Raw genomic sequence first — 20,448 nt, 5'->3', positions numbered from 1 at the left:
AGAATCAAGTGGAAATCCAAGTTTATTCATTGGGGATGATGCGCCATGATTTACAAATGCGGAAAAGAACATTCACAGTACATTTCCCTATCATGGGCCATTCAAAGTTCAAAACTAAGATAACTGTGTGCATAAATGGGATATTATTTTTACAAAAATACTTTCTGGGCGTAGGCAGGGAGTGACCATAGCAAATTGTCTTGGAAAGATGAACATTTTCTTCATTTTGTGTAACAACCTCCATAAATTAGGCTGATTTAAATATTCCACTGGAAACATTAGCTACAAACACATCTAAGTACAGTAACTACTAACTCAACTAAAGTTCTGCAAACTGAGGGAGGGCAGATGACACAATGACACACGGAAGACGACGATGGGTTATAAAAATTAACTATGGAAATGGCATGATTTGCCAGATGGGAAGAGTTATTGGTCATGTGAGAGAGGAGAGGTAGAGAGAAATGTTGGTCACCATGGCAGAAGGGTTCCACAGGGTTAGTAGACATCAGCAGGTCTTCTTACAGAATTGACAAAAAGACTTGAAATGGTCGACCCCCCGTATTGTTCCTCAAACCAGGGAAATCATCAAGCGCTATAAACTATACATTCCCACTCAGGTGTAATTGGTGTTAAGCGATGATGACATATATTGGAAATAGACTGAATTTACACTGCAAGGCTTAAGTGAAGCATTGTTTTTGACATATCTTCAGCTTGCCAGGAACATTGAATCTCAAAGTGCAGTATTCCGAACCGGTACATGAAAGAATCACTAAAATTCCGTTGCATTTCTTGAAACGTATTCATTGCCAGCTTCACCAGGTAAAATTGTGTTAATGAATTAAGTCCATCAAATTTGCAATTCATTTTGCATAACAGCCTTTTAGTTATTTTTAGGTGTCACATTCTATTATGGTTCTTTAAACTGGGTTGTACAGCAGTGACTGTTGAGAAAGTACCTTATAAATAACGCAGAGTTGAGTAAATAACATCATCAAATTAATTAATGCAATCTTTTGGAGTGTACACCCTGCCTTAAAGTCAGGTGTCAACGTAGTAACTGTATGCCATGATAAATATTAACTTTAGGGGGGCCGTTTAACAACGTAACTTTCAAAATAACAAGGACGTAAATGTTGGGTGACACACGAGTCAAAAACCAAACTGTGTGCACTGCAATGTCTGGACACAAGATCTCGCCACTATTAAAATTAAAGCAGTCACATTTTTCATGTTCATCCCGAGAACAAATAAACCGTCATGTTGTTTTTACAGATGAAAATGAATTACGGTACATCTTTTTGTGGAATGGAGTATACAAACTTAAGGGCGAACTTTCTATGTATTTTAGGAAAGTGACTACGGCTTCTAAAAAACACTCGGTCCAGTAAAAAAACTGCAAAGGAAGAGCGTTTACAAAACTGCTTTAATTACATATTTTCTATTTTCTACTAGGGCTGAATTTTAGCTCATGCTCATTTTAGGAAGCAGTTGAGCTTTTTACGGCACGGAATGGCAGATCAATTCATTTGGAATATAATTGTCTTTCTTAAGTTTAAAGAAGAAGAAAAAGATTTTTTGAATCTAAATTCCTATTTGTAAATTCACACATCTAACTTGAAATTCATCTAGATTTCTCATTTTTGCACATTATTATGAATTATCTCCTAAATGGCAGAGCTTTCCTTCATCTAAATGATACGAAAGTATAACCGCACAAACGAACGTCTACGATTAACGCCACCGTTTGTCTTATCATTGAAAGCATTAGGATCACCTTGTTGCTTGGACGTTTTTATGCTTCCCTTTTTTTGTGCAAGTGGTTTTTAAAAGGAGATGGTAGATTGATTCAGCGCCCCTCATTGAGACTCGCGCACCTTGGCTTGCAGGGCGTCGCATGTCTTCTTGGCGTCGCCCAGCAACATGGCCGTGTTGGGCTTGTAGAAGATGGGGTTGTCTACGGCGGCGTAACCCACACCTAGCGAGCGTTTCATCACCACCACCTGCAAAAAAAAAGATAAAAATTGGGGCACATGCCATTACAATTAACTCCAATTTAAATGCTGTAGTGTTTGTGATTCAATTCTTTTTGCAGCTCTTTTTTTTAAGGGGAATATTCATAACAAATTGAATTTTGTCTTTTTCAATTTAATTTTATTCATTCATTTTCTGAACCGCTTAAGGTTGCGGGGGGTGCTGGATCTTATCCCAGCTAACTGGGGACACCCTATATTGTTGGCCAGCCAATAAGATTTTGGCCTAATTTTTACGACATTGCATAATGCAATGACTAACTTGAAAAATCTGTTTTAAAAAATAAAAGTGCTTTTTGTGTAAGTATTATGTAGTAAATCCTTTCATCTGAATGGTGAAAGCGGATTCCAGATACGAGTGATTTGAGTTTCGAGCATGGCCGCGGCTTCCAAAGCCCTTCCAGATCAAAGCGTCAATAACATCTGCTGCATGAATCGTGCCCCCCGCACCCCTGTTTCATTTTAGGTGATAATTTCATCCTGTCCATGCCAAGAACACCCTCTGTTGCTGGTTCGGGTTGAAAAGTTCAGGAAGTTTATTCTCCGAAATGGCTTAGTCATGTTTCGCTTTGCAGACTGTTTAAAAGCATTTCCCCAAACAGTGCGTGCCCTTGTTAGTGCGTGTGTGTGCGCGTGTGTGTGTGTGTGTGTACGTGAGTGCGTGTTTGTGTGAACAGCCTGCTTTTTTTCCTTCTGGGGTTTTCAGTTTAAACCAGGATTTCATTCCTACAGTGGCAACATAAGTGAACAATGAATGAATGCGTACTGCCTGTGTAGTGATATTCCTGACTTACAAATGTCACAACTTAAGAGTATTGCATGATTCAAAACATAAGTGGTATTTTTGGGTCTTTGCAGTGATGACATCATAATTATTGAGGTGTCCTGATCTGATTAAGTCTTTGGAAATCGGGGCCGTTTGTGTAATTTTCAGCTTATCTGATGTAAAAGAGTGACTTAATTCATTTTCGGATATTTTTAAGATCACACGATGCCAAAAAGAATTGTAAATGGAAAGTAAATAGCTCAGTTGGACATTAAACAATGGAACATTGAGGTTTTTTTTAAAGTGGTGAGACTTTGCAGTTGGTCCAAAAGTGTTTGCAGAAAAATATTTCGGGGCAACGGTTGATAACTAGCAAAGAAGCCGCCTTGAATGGAATTCCATTGTCAAACAGATGAGGAACCGAAATGACAGTGAGGTTATCAATTGTGACGCTTATCTTCAACAAGTTTGGCGTGTGTGAATTATGAAAAGAAAACTTGTTCCCCACTGGTTGCATTTGACTGGCTCATAAATCAGCAAGGCAGTTTGTAGACAGAGTGGAGTCGCACACATGTACTCACCAACTACGGATTCCCCTGAGCCACAAACTAAATATAAATCAATACAATGAAGAACCCTACGTACAGCGGCGACTCGGCGCGCTGGCTTTTGACGTGATGACAGTCTTAAGGCTTCACGCCAACTATTTAATTACACGCTGTTGGTAAACTCCAAACCTCGTAAATCTGCGCAGTGGTGAACCGAGAACCCTCAGTAATGTACTGTCGGAATAATACAAACGTATTTACATTTTTTTTTCACCCGCAGACAAGGTATTTCCTTTGATGAAATGTTTAAATGCGCAAAAGCTAGTCCATGATTTACTTAAGTGGGCTTACCTTCTGGAAGCGATTTATGAGTTTGTCACGTGTTGATTTCAGCCTTGGGCGTTAAAACAGGTTTATAGTTTTGGGTCACACATTGGCTGTCATTGACGGCGCTAGCCGTCCAATCCATTAAGGCGGTTTATGCTTTTTCTCTGTTGAGATAGTAATACTTTTGGGAAAGGCTGCTCTGGGCAAAGAGTATGAAAGCAGTGCCATTCCACAGGAACAGAGTCAGCCCTAATGGGATCAGGATGGCACTGCACCTGGAGTTATAACAATCTCTCTCTGTTCGTCTGTTTCTTGCAACATCCACTCGTCTGTTGTCATTTTATCTTTGTATTATAGAACAAGGGCACGCCCATGTTACGACCGAGCGTGCGTGTGCCAGCTGTGTCTCACCTGCTTGGCCTTCCAGACCTCCAGGACGGGCATGCCGGCAATGATGGAGTTGGGGTCTTCTTGGGCGGCGGAGTTGACCGTGTCATTGGCGCCGATCACCAGGACCAGATCGGTCTCTGTTAAGATCAAAAGTAGCAACTGTATGTTCATTTTATTTCATTATATGAGATTGTGGAATGTTTCGTTTTTTGCACTTTTCATTGCAAAATTTCAAGCAGCTCATTTATTCAGAGCTGGAGTTCACAATCCAATATACCTGGATTTCTTTTTGTGCGTGAAGATTAATCCGAATACTTAACGAGTTATGAACCTCCCTAAACTCTTGCTTCTCTAAGCACAGTCCTCTTTTTGGCCATGAGGAATTTCATTCCAGGAATTTCCTTTCCATCAAACATCAAAATACAAACATTTACAGCTGTGAATCCCATTATCCTCGCACATTTTCTGACATACTATAAGACAGCCCAACCAAAATGTACTTCCCCCTAGAAACTATAATAGAATTCTACTATCCTGATCAAATGTTTGGATGTTACAAGACTTTGCATATGTGAATTAAGATGTTTTTTTACCGGCGAAGTCTTCATTGATTTCCTCCATCTCCAGGACAATGTCGTAAGGGACACCAGCCTCGGCCAAAAGCACGTTGAGCTGACCGGGCATTCGGCCAGCCACAGGGTGGATACCAAACCTGAGACAATAAAATCAAATTACCATTTTTGATTAGGCTCAATTGACTGTAACCTGAAAAAATAGAGTATGCCAAGGGCAAAATAATTGATGAACTAGAGGGACAATTAAATTGGCTTCTGCCCAACCTTTTTGCATCCATCCATCCATCTCATGTTTGTCCTTTATTGTTGTCCTGTTATTTATTCAACTACATTTATCAACACACAACATTATCTTCCTTTGTCCTGCTGCAATTTTCAGTCATTGACATCAGTAGCTGTATAAAAACAAGAATATTAACTTGAAGATCATTAGTGGAGCTTACCGGACGTCTTTGCCTGCATCTTTGAGATTCTTTACCAACTCGGCGATGGGGTACTGTGCCTTTGCAGCACAAAGACCATAACCTGCATGAAAATATTTATATAATATATACTGTATAATTTCATGCCGAGCAAAATTACCAAAAATAAATCCCAAAATTAAAGACAGGTTACAATAATGATTAGCACAGTGGCCATATATAGTCAATATAGTAAACAAAAGTTCACATCATTGTAAAACACAATGCCATTTTTGTACTATATGCATCCCAAAAAAACAATGTTTTGGTATGGACTGGTTTGCATTCTACGCGGAAATATATTCACTGTCGGTTTGTCGGAGGAAGCAGGCGTATTCGTGGAACTCTCAAGTAAGCATAGAGAGAGCAAACTCTACATGGAAAGGGCCTGAGCCAAAATTGAAAACCACAACCACAAAACCTATTAGGATATGTTAACCACTACTCCACCATGTTGCCAGTCACTATTTTATGTTTGTTCTACTTGATCTTTATCACACACGCAAAACCATCTCAGACCAAACACTCCAGTGGTGTTCACAGGTTTTGTAACAACTCCCAATTAGAAACCACGTTGTTTGGCCAAATAAGTGCCACTATAGAGTTTTTCACCTACGTCACTTCTGGTTACCGATTCTGGCTTCCTGGTCAACAGCGAAATGGGATTAAATCTGTTTTTTTGCACATTTTTGGTTTACAAGTGAATCAATTTCATGATAATATCCCCTGAGGTGATAGTGGGACTTTAAATAAACTGTGATAAATGGGGAAAATAATGCAAATGTTATAAAAATCTTTAATATTTTCCCCAGATTTGAATCAGGTGAGGTGGCAGATGGCTGCAACAAGTGGTCTCAAAGGGTCAAAGTGCAAAGCCAAAGATGAACTCAAATGGGAGGCATTGTGCAGTTTAGTGCTGATTACTACTGCAGCAGAGAAAATAATCGGTCATTTGATTACACAGTGTTCTTTGGAACAAAATAGAGGCCAATGTAGTAAAAGTTAAAGCGTTCTGCACATAACAGCAAATAAAACAATTTACAACATCAAACTTTGACTGACTTTTTAACAGTTTTGAACTTTACCAAGTATCTCTGACAGCTTTTATTATACTTCTACTAATATTCTAACCAATGTTGACTCTTTCCAAAATTCTTTTTTATTTGCGGCAAAAACGAAGAAAAACAAACCTACTTTTGCCACTCTCTCCAACTCCAAGTTTGTTTAGGCTCGTGTTTATTTGGGCTGTCTGATATTATGCTTATTGGCAACAACAACTATTTTATACACAGACCCGTATAGTTCCGAACATTTTCAATCTAATACCTGACAACTTAACAAAGCTGGTTTAAAGTTTTGAACAACAACAAAAATTATAATATCCTCGAATAAATATATAAGAGCAGAAAAAATCTAACATGTAATACACAAAAAGTTAAGTTAAGGCCAGTTTAAGAGTATGAAGAAGAAAAAAATGTCTACTACTTGTCTGGCACGACCACACAAGGACCCAAGGATGTGCATTCATGTTAGTGTAAATCTGCATGGGGGCCCACCAGCCTTGTCAATTAGCTTAGCAAATCGGTGATGTAACACAGGTCAAGAAAGGGTTAAATAAACACACCCCACACTCTGCAAAAGCTGAAGAAGGCTGGGAAAAAGTGACTGGCAAAGTCAAAGTGACATATTTTGCCTTGCATGTACAAGTCCTGCGTGTGTATGTGTTACCTGGCGTGATGATGATGTTCTGGGCCTCTTTAATCATATCCACAGTCTGGTCCACATTGACCTCAGTGTGGGTCCCTGTGATCTCCATCGGTTTCCCAGTGCCGGTGGAAGATGTGCCGTAGCCTCCCAGGATCACGTTTGCCAGAGAGCGATTCATGGCCTAAAAGAAAATGTTTGCCTTCATTTTCAATTATCTCAATCTGTAGGGACTATCAAAAGTAAGTACATAACGTAAATGGCCTTGGACAGCACACAGGTTTTAGCTCTTTGACAACCTATCATGAAGGGTAACGTTAGAGTCCCTCCTGCTGGACGACGGAGAAACAACAAATGTTTGACTATTTTTCACCCTTGTCTCCGATAAAATTGGCAAATAAAACCCTAACAGAAAATGGGGGTTGAACTATTATTGTCATATGACAATATTGAGAACTGCAAGATTTGGTGTGATTTATTCCATCCTGACTTACCACACACATGATGTATGACAGAATGGCGCCGGATGATCCAATGAGAGCCCCGACAATAGTCAGGAGATTGTTGTTGAGCAGGAAACCCTCCGCACACAATGCCCAGCCTGAGTAGCTGTTCAGCACTGTGATTACCACCGGCATGTCTGCGCCCCCAATGGCGGCCGTTAAGGTTACTCCCTGTAAGAAAAAAATATATGTTAAGTCCAAGACAAGTAGGGTATAGTGCTGTGCTTCAATCACCTAAACTTTAGGTGGATACCTTTAAGTCTTAAAGTGTGCATGGCTATATAACAATGTGCGATTTTTCACTCAAAATTTTACTCGGAATTGCTTTAAAAATCTGCAGTTTTTTCTTCTACCACACAGTAACTCTGTCAAATTACTATTTACAACAGTGAAATTCAGGAAACCTATGAAAATCCTTCCTACTATTTCAATAACTTTAATTGTATTTCCGAAATTAATATTTGCTGCCATTGATGGAGCTAGATATGCAATTAGTCTTAATTGGGAGGATGAATTTGACATTTCGGAAAAGACCGTTCATTGCCAGCCTGTAAATGAGTTGATATCATGCAAAAATTACAGAAAAAGTCGTTTTTGGCGGGTCTGATCTGGTAAAATAGCACCGAAAATAATTTGAGTCACTTTTGTGTTTTCATGTCCAGAACTATAAATCAAGGTTCCATGTTTGGCCTTTGAATGCTTTTAAAAGAAAATTCATAGCAGCACTAGAAAAGAAAAAAACAAACAATAAAATACAGCCCTTCTAAAAGAAGTAAAAGCTTTATCATTATCATCATCCATGGTCTTTCTGTACTTAAGATACAATATAAGGGGAAGATAAGCAATTCATTATCGACTCAAGTAATATCATAGCCAGCCAAGTTCGCCCTGATTCATCTATTGAGACTAAGAGCAGATGTTTGGACAGGCTAAGCATTTATTTGCTATACTGCCAGTGGAAAATCTGTTTTTTGTAATGACCAAAAGGGGTTTTGCAGTTAGTTGGCCTACTCTGCTTACTATGATGGATTTTAAGGTAGCAGGAGGACCGAAGGTGAAACACTATCAAATCAAAGAACTCAAACGCCTTTAACCAAGTAAAAGCAGCTGCAGAGGTCAAAAAGCTTTTCCAATATCCTTCTTTAAAATTCTCGTAAAGCACCAATGACGTCTGATGAACTCTCAGGGCACATTTTCAAAAGGCTAAGTGTGACTTTACAGTGGTGAAGCCCAATATAATTAGAGTCAAGTGCAAGCAGCAAGCAGGCAATTGCAAAATAAAGTCTTTTTTGCCACGATGTTTGCAAGACTATTAACAGATTTTGGAGCGGCGAGTGATGCCAGTGCAACAGGCTGCTTATTGACCGGCTTCCCCCCCCCCAAACCCAAATTCACCCCCTTCCTAAGGAAAATAAGAACTAACAGTTTTACACGCTCCGTCTGTCAGCATTAACGGGTTTCGATTTACTCTTGGGGGAAATTTCTCGGTAAAAAATGACTGCTCTGTTGTGCGCACGTGGCTGCGCTCCAGAAACGCGTACATGCGAACCATACCATGACGGCAGACAGAGCGGACACGGAGCCGAGGCAGGTGATGCCGGTGAGGTAGCTGGGGTCGAGCATGTAAGGAATCATCCCGCCGATGCTGCCGGCCATCAGAGAGGCGTTCAGGGCGTGGCGGGCGGGGAGAATCAGCGGGGCGCTGTTCAGCATTCCTGTGTGATGAGGAGAAAAAATCTGAATTCAAATTCAAAACAGCTAATGGCAGCATTCATTATATGGATTTTTTTTGTAATAATGGTGTTATTTCCATGCTAATCTTCAATTAAGTGTAAACATACACGTTGGAAATGTGCTTCCAAAAACACATAGGCTCATTTTGACATGATATATTTATTCACCTTGCGATAAAATTATATTATTGATAAACAAAATACACGATAATCCAAAACAGTGTTGTATAAAGCTTGTTTTACCGATGGCAAGACATAATAGATTATTAATCATTTTAATCGATCATTTTTGTCTGCACATGAGGAATTTGGGCGCTGGTGTGGGATTTGCTCAGGCTACAATCCAATTTAAACAAGCAATGTTCTGCCACTACATACTTGAAAGACGTAAGTCATGAAGAGAAGGATTTTACTATTTGGCAGCACTCCGAAGTTGGTGCAAATAATTCAAACCTAATTAGTTTACTTGATAAACAGAAACCAAGCAGGAAAAAAAATGTAATACTCCATAAACAGAACAGTCTGCATCATAGAGTGACAATGATTGTGGGAACTATTGCAATGTGTGCATAATGTACAAGGGAACTATTTTTTTCTACATTTTAATGTATGAACATATATATGAGTTTTGGGCGCCAATGCTTTTTAATCGATTTTCCCTCCCACCTTTTATATATGTATTAATTTAAGTATACTACATAACCTATTTGTAAAATGTATTATAACCTCTAAAACTACACTAAATTTGAAATTAGCAGAATATAGGTTCATTAAGAAATGACTAAGAAAAGAGCAATTCCCCCAAATTGGTGTGAGTAGTGATGATTTGGTCTAAAACCTGTATCCAAATATGAACTTTTCAAACCTTGCAGTTTTCCATATGCCACCAAAGAGCCACTGAAAGTGACTCCGCCAATGAAGGTGCCAAGGTAGGCCACTATCTTGGTCAGATTGGCTGCTGGGTCAGTAGCAAAGTGAGGGTACTCCACCATATATTCGGCCACGCAGGTCAGCACAGCCGCCAAACCCACCAGGCTGTGGAAAGCAGCCACCAGCTGGGGGAGGTCAGTAATCTGGATTCTTTTAGCAATGGTCAGGCCTGCGAAGAAAAAACAATAAGTATATAGGAATAAACAGCAATGTGTGGCTTTGTATGTCCAGGTGATGTTTAGTCTGGACATGAGGTTTCTTAATGGAATAATTAGCATTTAAAATAAATGATCAAGTTGTCTGTCTGTAAGAAACGATATTGGCAACACACAATTCCTGTTTGGCAATGTTTGTGTACATGGGGGTAATGTACATTGTATAGTCTGGAAATGAGGTTTGTTACTGGACCAATTAGTATTTACATGAAATGATCACCTTGTCTCCTGTAAGTGGGAGGTATGCTAACATCACAAAGCTCATCTGAACGCCAGACGCCCGCTCTTTAATCTATCCAAGCCAGGAATGTATGCGCACACAAACACATCCTAACGAGATATCCCCCATGCGGCTCATCATATGGAGCGACAATTTCTGACTCACCGGCGGTGCCTCCAACGGCCATGGCGGCGCTCATCTGCGTCAAGAGCTCGGGACTCGGTTTAAGCGCTCCCAGGGTGGCCGCGATGCCTCCGGCGACACCCATCATACCCAAGGTGTTACCCAAGCGGGCTGTGGACTGGTTGGAGAGGCCAGCCAGGGCTCCCACACAGCACATTCCAGAGCCTAAGTACATCATCTGGTGAGAGGAAGAAATGGGTAATGGTTGAAAAAAAGAAACATTTTACATGGAGGGTTCTGTGCAACATCTGGACAAACAAAAATACATATAATGGATGATTATGCCACTTGTAAGCACCTACTTTGATAGCCTGGTAATGAATGCATCTTATATGTCCATTTAACTGATAAAATGTCCTCACCTGTTCAATGTTGTATCCTGAATGCAGTGCCGCAGCGTATCCGCCCACAAAGACACCCGCCGGAAGCAGATAGAGGTAGTTGTGCTCCGGGGGATCGGTGGGACGCTTGAACATGTCCAACATCTTCTGAGTCACCAGGAAACCACCTAAATAAAGATTAGCTTACACTGAGTTTCTAAAGACAAATATAATTGGGCCAAAATTGAGCATTTCAAATCTGAATAATCAAGTCCTGACCCCCAGTGTATTCCAAGGATTATTCTCTGTCAATATTCTATTCTATTAAAATAAGTTTGAGTACACCACCTTAGAAATAGAGGCAAACCATGTTCTGTTAAGTGTGATATGTGGCACAGAGCTGTCGGGCAACCACAGCAGACACCTGATTATCGTAAAAAAAAGAACTCTCGAGCTCAAGTGTGTTAAATCTAACGGCAATAGACCCACAACCATCCCAGTAACTGACGCCAGGAATGTAACAAGTTCACTTTATGTCAGCATAAATATTTCAAGGAAGATGAGTGTCCAAGTGGCAGCAGACAGCAATTCATGGTTTTAAAAAAAGGTTGGATGACATGACAATGGGTGTTCATTTATTTTTGCTCTGGATTCTAAAGCTAAAACAGCCAGGTGAATCAGAGGCTAATATATTTGCTGCTGGTATTTTGTCAGTGTTGTCCATGTTACATCCCTATGGGTTTGGAAAGGGTTGGGGTTTTGCAATTGTGTTCATTTTAGGTTTCCATGGTGTGGTTTTTAAACACTGAATCCTGTATAAGATGATCGTGGTGGATGTTTGGAAGTGTGTGAGACTCACCAGCTATGTTGACTGAGGAGATAAAGGCAGCCAGCACAGCCAGTGTGTCAGCTGTGCTTGCTGGTAGGTAGCCACCTCCCATCAGGGAAAGACCACCGACGGCAGTCAGACCTACAGAAAAGGGCATTATGAAGACAAGGCTAGGTTTTCTTTCAGAAGATATAAACCTAACCTCAGTGAAGATGTCTTGAACAAAAAAAGTGCAACAACAACAAAACACCATCAATAGACTGCAATTCTGCTGTTTTACCATAGCAATGAAGGTTATGTAAAAATTTGAAATTTCCTGCATAATTGAATTTATTAGTTAGGCTTGAAAACACAAGTATTTAAATATGTGTGTCTGCAAAAAAAGTAATTTCACTAAGAATCAAGGGTTAGAAAACAAAAAGGCAAAATCCCCGAGGTGCATATAAGACGAGGGAAGACGTGAACATAAAAGCAGTGCAGACCTTGTGGGCAATAAAACTTTTAAAGCACTTGAAAAGTGTCCATGCTCGTTCCCACCGAGGCTACACGGCCTCACTCTGATGTCTGAACAAGCAGCTTGCGTGCGCGACTAAATGAGCAAGAGACCACCCTGACCCCTAAAGATCACCGCTGGTGTGTTACTTCCTACCTCGGCGTGGGTCGTCGGGGTGATCAAAGCAGTAAGAACACACACATGCACTTACCTCCCCGACCTTTAGACCCCGTTGTGTTAAGCGGCAGACAACAGGGACACGATCTTTTAAGGTTTTATTTGGACTGAAGGAGTAGAGATTTGCTTTTTTTTATCTTTTAGATGGTAATTCCCTCAGAAATCACGGCGGCTTAGAGGCGTATACAACACCGTAGTGCAGTAGGAACGGACGGTAAAAGCAATGCCATGTTATCACAACTGTTGATTTTTTTTTAAATAAAAAGAGTGGAATACTGTATATAGCATATATGACACTTCTGCTTCTGACAGTTAAAAAGACGGTGCTGTTCAAGTCAGAGTACAGTGCGATGAATGAAAATGAGAATTATAAATTGAGGCATTACCGCAACAATACCCTCCATTTTGTGCATGCAAATAAATAATCCTGCATCAAACTAACCTGAGATGGCATTGGTCACAGACATGAGTGGTGAGTGAAGCGCCGAGGTGACACCCCAAACGGTGTGGTATCCCACAATGCCCGCCAGGCCGAAGATGGTGACCATCTGTGGGAAAGCCGCGTTGGGAGCCGCGAGGCCCAAACCCATCATTGTGCCGAGGCCTTAAGAAGGAATTGCAAGTTAAAAATGATGTAAAAAAAACATAAAAAGTCTATATATTAACTTGAAAGACATAAACAAATTACTTATAACATGATACACTTTTGAAGGGGGGAACAAAAAAAAAATCAATTTGACTGAACCCTAAAAGCCTACCATTATTTTAATGGCGGTCGTTATAGTGGGTTTCCCAATTTCCCATCGGCAGCTCTGGAGCCCCCCCGCCGCCCCACAATGCATAGCAGTTTATCATTCGGAATGACTCAAATTACACATGCACGCTAATGAGCAGGTATGCGGCGCCTGGCGAGTTGTCGGCGCACACTTTAAGAGCGCCTAACGATAGCGGCAATGCGGCGGGGGCAGTTGAGTCAACAATGTGTGATTTGCAATTAAATGCACGTGGCGCTGTTACCCAATGGCCGGTGCGGCACCATGGGGAGCCGTGGCAGCGGTGTCACTTCAAACGAAGACTCGGGGCGACAGCAGTTTTATACTCCACACTTCCTGACACTAAGAGGGTGCCCGATTCTTGGGTGTGAGTATGCGTGCGCTCGCTTTAATCTGGCTGTGACACTTTGCACCTCCCGTGCACATTCCAGCACTGAACTAAAAGAGCCCATGATTAACCTCAACCTTGTCGGAGACCCCGCCATCCCTAAAGCTGACCCATGAGTCCAATGAGGACACTTAAAGGAAAATTAAGTCCAGAAGGGAGCCCATGTTGAGACCTCTGGACTCCCCTCACAGTAGTGGTAATAAACTGACCTCCAGTGTACAGGCTAGCAGAAGTGAGCGTCGCCCTGAAGGGAGAAACTTGGGACGTCTTCTCGGCCTCTAGTTCCTTGGCAGATTTGGGCTTCGGGGGAGCGGCGGTGGGCATATTGTTTGGCTGAGGAGCTGGGAAGAGGTTTTTGCCATTCTGGGAAGAGAAAAGTGAGACAAAAGTGAGAAAGTAGAATTTAAAAAAAAATGGGAGAGGAATGAGAGCAGCTTTAGCTAGAAGACATTGAGCAATGACTTTCATCTGAAGGGCTAATAATCTAAATTGTAACATTATACAAAAAGGAGAAATAGGCAAACTAATGGTACACATGATACAGTAAAGTGATATCTATTTGCATCATTTTTACAAAGCACAACATGTCCAGTAAGTAAATACAGATAAACCGCTCAACTGTAGATCATTTGTTTAGAGGAAAGAAACAAATGGATCCGAGCTTTGATCTGATTAAAGTGGAAAAAAATAAATAAATAAAAACATCAATAAAAAAAGGTCTTCCTAACAATATGATGAGAATGGATGACAAAGTTGATGTGGATAAATATGATCTATTCATCATCTCTGCCACGGCGACTAATGAAGCAGAGGTCATACATCTGTTATATATCAATGTTTATTATATGTTCCTCACATGTTCTGTGATGCTTTTCCTTTCCATAACTTATCAACTGGAGGGCACATTTAAACAACTATTCACACTCACACCTATGGAAAATTTAGATTGTTAATTTCACTGAAGATTAGGTCTAAATTCTTCTGTGAAGCCAACATCCATGATTATTGGAAAGTGGGACGACGCTAAACTACATGGATAAAAATGATGTATCAAACTTACCTTAAGTGTGACGTCAATGTACTGATTAATAGGATACCAGGTGGCTGTATTTTATAAATAACAAAATTAGTTTAAAGTGCTACAATAATTAAATCAAAGTACAAATATTTGCCGTTATTCAGTTTTACCGAATAGCTCTTGGAAAACATGCGTGAATTAAAACATGTTCTGAGTCTGACACCTAGTGACCAATAGAGGAAAACCCAAAGTGTGTGGTGCTTGCAAACTATTTCATATTTTTTTTAACCAAAGTATATGTAATAGAATAAATAATCCTGCATCCATCCATGTACCGAGAATGAAATCTCAACCTAGTAAATTGTATTTGGACCTTCTGTCAATTGAAATATAATTTAATTGTTCTGCATCTCACTATAAAGATGGCAGAACATGGTTAAAATTATCTGTAAGAAATTTCTAACTAACAATTATAACACTTCTCATGGCAGACTAATAATATTTACTAACAGTGGTCGGAAATTAATGTTTTAAATCAGACATGTCAACCCCAAATGACTTGAGGAAATCCTATCCTACACACATAGGTCGTACCTGCATTACGACAGAACCTCTGACAACGTGATCCATGGTCCCAAAGTCAAACACGTCCTTGACATCAAGGTAAAAGTTCTCCTTGTCGGGACTGATGGCGCGGACCAACTTTGTGATGTTGTTAGAGTACAGCGTGCTGGACTGTGTGGGCAGGCGGCTCGGCAGATCTGTGTAGCCAATATGGGTCACGCCCTTCAAAAACAAAAAGCAACCACACACTCAAAGATTTCATACATGTAATCTGCTAAGAGTGAGCATCTTTCAATTGCACAATACATTATGAACGGAGAGCTCCCCGGGTACGGTGGTCTCGATGTTTCCTCCAGCCTCAGCGGCCAAGTCCACCACCACCGATCCGTCTTTCATACTCTCGATCATAGGCTTGGTGATCAGAATGGGCGCCCGCTTACCTGACACATTTAAAAAACAGATCGTCAAGTTAGAAGGATTCTCAGAATAGACATGATGAGACGAGATCCTCTTCTTGTGTTCATACCGGGAATGAGCGCAGTGGTGATGATAATGTCGACCTCCTGGCACTGTTTGGCGAACAGCTTCATCTCAGCCTCGATGAACTCTTTCGACATGACCTTGGCATAGCCTCCTTGGCCCTCTCCAGACTCCTTGAAGTCTACCTCTAAGGGCTCAGCGCCCAAAGACTTGAACTGATCCAAGGCATCCGCCCTGACAGAGAAAATGATGATGTGGCATCAAAAGATTTTTTGGCATCCTTGAGTGAGTCAAAAGTGTGTGAAACAGCAACAAACCTGGTGTCAAAGCCTCGCACTATGGCTCCCATGGCTCGGGCACTGCCAGCGGCAGCTAGTCCGGCCACTCCACCTCCAATGATTAGTACCTAATTGAATAAAGTTGAAACAGTTGACTACAGGTTTATAATTAAAGTCATTTCAAAAAATGTATAGTTGCAGTAAATGATTTTTTTTTCTGTATACGAGTACAAAAGCCCATGTCATGCACAAAAAACAAAATGTCTTTGTCACTAAAGGTGTGCCACAAGGCTCAGTTTCATTTACATTTCAGTTTACTGACCAATTGTGCCAGCTTCCTCTAATTTTTATCATCTTTTACTCCATTATTTGTTACTGCTTTCACAAATATAACAGTTTATTTGCAAATTACTGCATGTAAAACCATCCTATGTATTGTTAGTTTTTGGAGTCCACAAGTTTTTATGCTGTGGGCCACTTAGCCAGGTCACCATAGTAAATGTAATAATTGCAATTGCAAATAAAGCACATAGAACACACACCTTTGCAGGTGGCACTTTCCCTGCAGCCGTAATTTGTCCGGTGAAAAAGCGTCCAAAACTGTTGGCTGCCAGCACAACTGACTTATACCTAAAGAGAAGAGGAATTCATTTGTATACCCAAAGGACTGCCGTAAACCAAGGATCAACTCCTCTGCGTGTACTCACCCGGCAATATTCGCCATGGAGCTGAGGGCGTCGTAACCTTGGGCGATGGTGACCCTTGGCACTTGGTCCATAGCCAGTACGGTGGCTTTTTTCTGAGACAGCATTTCCATCAGCTCGGGGTTCTGAGCCGGGTAGATGAAGCTAATCAAAGTAGACGCGTCCTTCATCAGCTCCACTTCGTGGGTCCCCAAGTCAGGATTGAAAACAGGAGCTCGGACCTAGAAGCAGATTGATCAGACAAGATGAGTAGATGTTGATGTGTAGATTATTTCGACAACACAAGCGCTTACCTTGACCAACACATCAGAGGCAAATACGTCTTTAAGGTCTTTAATTGTAGCTCCAACTTGGGTGTATTGCTCATCTTGGAACTTTGAGGAATGTCCTGCACCAGTCTCCACAACAACATTGAAGCCTTGTTTGATGAGCGCCTGGACGCCAGCAGGAGACAACGCCACACGCCGCTCATTCTGGAAAATTTCTTTTGGGACGCCAACTGTGAGTTGCTTGTATGGAATTCCTGGAGAGTCAAAAAGGGGAGAGGATAAAGGCACACAAAAGACAGATTGTATCTTTTATTTTATATCATTACCAAGAATAATTCCAATTATATGATTTCTCAAAAATAAAAATCTATTTTAACAGTTTCAATGAAAACAACTGGTTCAGAATCAGTGCGAGAATCCCATACATCTTATTATTGTTGCATCTGTTTATTCAGGTTAATCTAAATTTACTCCAAAATCAACGGACATATAGATAATTAAATTTTAAGAAATAAAAATCCATCCAAAATTTCAAAGAAAAATTCCAAGTGTTTAACATTACACAAGATGAACATTTATGGACACTATCACACTATGCTTCTCCCTATGTAAAATTCCACTGCCCCACTTTTTTTATAGTCTGTGTGAATTGTGTCAGGGAGAGCATCTGGTGTAAAACTTGCGCCAAATCTATCATTCGGATCGACTGTTTTGCTGTGACAAACCCTGAGGGGAAAAGCCGAAAAGTCAGTTTTTATGTGTACATAAACATAAACTGTCCTTCCTCCTGCAGTGCAAGAGTTTTAATATGGCAATACAAGAAACAAAAACACCTCTGTGCTGTTTTACACTACCTGGAGAGGCACATCTTCCGAGGGGGTGATGGGTCCTGAAAAATCGAACGCATGCTGTTTGAATAGCCGGGGAACTACGCAGTTTGAAACAGGACGGCCCACTTAAAACAGGGGCCGAGCAGCCAGCCGCAATCGCACGAAGGAGACTGGCCATGTTGTGCCCGCACACAGCAAAAAGGAGTTCAGCAGCACAGACAGCACTCCTCCTGTGGGAGACAGAAAGGAATTGTGGGTAAAAGGAGGAGAACCCATTCAAAATTTCAGTGTCAGGGATCTGGACTAACAGACTTGAAACAATATTTATGACTCAAAGACGCAAGCTACAGCATATATTTGTTTATATTATGCATATATACCACAAAGTACACAAACAAACAAATAATGAGAATAGCAATAATAATAATCATAATAATAACAATAATAAAAATAATGATTATATGATGATAATGATGATGATAATAATAATGATGATGAAAATAATAATAATAATAATAGTAGTAGTAGTAATAATAATAATCATCATCATAATAATAACAATAATAAAAATAATGATGATGATGAAAATAATAATTATAGTAGTAGTAATAATAATAATAATACCAATAATAATACAAATAATAATGATGATGAAAATAATAATAGTAGTAATAGTAATAATAATAATAACAATAATAATAATAACAATAATAATAAAAATAATGATGATATGATAATAATGATGATGATGATAATAATAATAGTAGTAGTAGTGGTCGTAGTAGTAGTAGTAGTAGTAGTAATAATAGTAACAATAAGAATAGTAATAATAATAATGATAATGATGATAATGAGAATGATAATAATAAATAAATAAAAATCTAATGCGAGTCATTATAAAGTCAAATAATAAAGAGGGGAGATTTTGGAAAATTCATTCATTCATTCATTTTCTAAACCACTTATCCACCCAAAGGTTTACGGGGGGTGCCGGAGCCTATCCCAATTCTAGTGTAGTTTTCAATACATTTGCACAAAATCGAATTGCTCAAGTTACAAGTAACTATGACTGACAAGGTCATACTTAAACATTACTAGAACGCCACAAAGTTTTACACTCCATCGAGGAGAATGCACGCTTGTGTTCAAGTTTTGATTCTTTACTTTTTGTGTGTACGCGTGTATTTCTTTGATTGAATGGCTTCCAAACGCCACATTGACGTTGCGCGTCATTCAGTCGATCTGAAGAAATAAAGTAATAAAAAAATCAATTGTGCAATAAAATGGATCCGTGCTAATATTTGCCACAACGGCATTGATGTATTCTGGTGTTTTATACATTTGATCTTGATATATTTCACCAATCGGGACGCGTGGGGAGACTTGCTAGCATTCGTTAGCCTGCTAGCCTGTAACAAATGCACAGCTGCTTCGCGCACGATGGCTACGTGTACAAATAAAAGGGAGAAGGGGGCATACACGTACACGCGTGGGTGCACCGCGACCCCAATGCACGACAGAAAACGGAGATCCACGTCATTTATGTCCACTGACCTTTGCAGGGGTCCGGTGTCGGTGTTTGTGGATGCGGCACGGCCGAACTTTCAGTCGACCCGGAAGATGTCATCCGAAATATTATTGACAGATTTGTTGATCGGATCTCCTTCAAATGTGCAAAAAAAACCGCGTATTTCTTCTCTTTAGGGAGCTTGATCCAACGTAATAGCTGGCATTAAGTATTTATAATAAAATATATTTTTTCAAAGTCGATTTATTTCGCAAATTGGAGTTGAATGTTATTTCTTTATTCTTATTGCCACCAGTAATATTTCTTACATATTCCCTCGCACACAATACTATAGTAATGTGAATATTTCTATATGATTTAGAATATTACGTTTGTTATTAATCGTGTTTTGAAATTAATTTCGCTTTGCTTCCAAACATCCACGTGGAGGCGTTATTTCCCCGTTATTAAAAACTAATTTTGGCTGCACTATGGATCATATAAAGAAAATATTTTCTTCTAAATTGTGTATTTTAAGTCAGATTTTAAATATTTGTTTCATTTTGCAATCAACAATTAAAACGCTTTTTAGAATTTGAATAATAGTAACCATTTCTATATGCTATTATAATAACTTTAAAATCATTGTTACCATGATTATTTACATTAATGATTGTTGTTTTTGTGCCTTCCACTACATACTGCTAGCATAGGAAGATGAACAAATTTACTTTTATTTCATAAATGATGCTACATTTGTGTGGGTTACATAAAATTGCATAATACTGAATTTATGGGAAGTCCAAATGTACAAGAAATGCAAATAATGGGCTTTATATGTATTAAGTTAAGGTCACTGTGAGTACAAGCTTTCATAATCCATCTGGACCTGCTTATGTGGCTCAAAGAGAGGAATGTATATAGACTCAGAGTGATGCCTGTTTCTTGTTTGAACATTTTTCCCACAGCCATCTGCAATTGTTTAGGACAATAATCTTTTTCCACCTATTGTTGCACACACACGCTCTTCTCCATTAATAACACTGCAGGTGCATCTGCACCTTATTTTATCATTGCAATGTTCATCGAAATGTATGCATTTTCAATGCAATAAAAAGGCTTAAAAATATAAATAAGTACAGGTATGTGGATGCCTCATTTGCTGCTATTCATAATGACTTTTTTTTTCATTTACTCTTACAAGGTTGTTTATTAGTCTTTCAGACC

General features: G+C 39.7%; 1 protein-coding gene across 1 annotated transcript; it reads right to left on the bottom strand.

Moving 5' to 3' along the window:
- Positions 1 to 4: 4 nt before the first annotated feature.
- nnt (nicotinamide nucleotide transhydrogenase) lies at positions 5 to 19,334 on the bottom strand. The gene is made up of 22 exons (XM_077623135.1): positions 19,269 to 19,334; positions 17,739 to 17,944; positions 16,909 to 17,138; positions 16,619 to 16,836; positions 16,454 to 16,541; positions 15,951 to 16,039; positions 15,680 to 15,867; positions 15,460 to 15,593; positions 15,184 to 15,375; positions 13,781 to 13,934; positions 12,853 to 13,014; positions 11,771 to 11,881; positions 10,954 to 11,099; positions 10,574 to 10,769; positions 9,909 to 10,142; positions 8,865 to 9,025; positions 7,302 to 7,481; positions 6,832 to 6,991; positions 5,086 to 5,167; positions 4,661 to 4,779; positions 4,089 to 4,204; positions 5 to 2,006 (listed from the first exon to the last, which is right to left on the bottom strand). The coding sequence occupies exons 2-22, from the start codon at positions 17,890 to 17,892 to the stop codon at positions 1,863 to 1,865; spliced, it is 3,258 nt and encodes a 1,085-aa protein (XP_077479261.1). The 5' UTR covers positions 17,893 to 17,944; positions 19,269 to 19,334; the 3' UTR covers positions 5 to 1,862.
- Between the last annotated feature and the right edge of the window lie 1,114 nt (positions 19,335 to 20,448).

Source organism: Stigmatopora argus, chromosome 16, assembly GCF_051989625.1.
Source record: "Stigmatopora argus isolate UIUO_Sarg chromosome 16, RoL_Sarg_1.0, whole genome shotgun sequence".
Classification (NCBI taxonomy): domain Eukaryota; kingdom Metazoa; phylum Chordata; class Actinopteri; order Syngnathiformes; family Syngnathidae; genus Stigmatopora; species Stigmatopora argus.
Note: the sequence above shows the minus strand (reverse complement) of the source record. Positions and strands in the feature narration are given on the sequence as shown.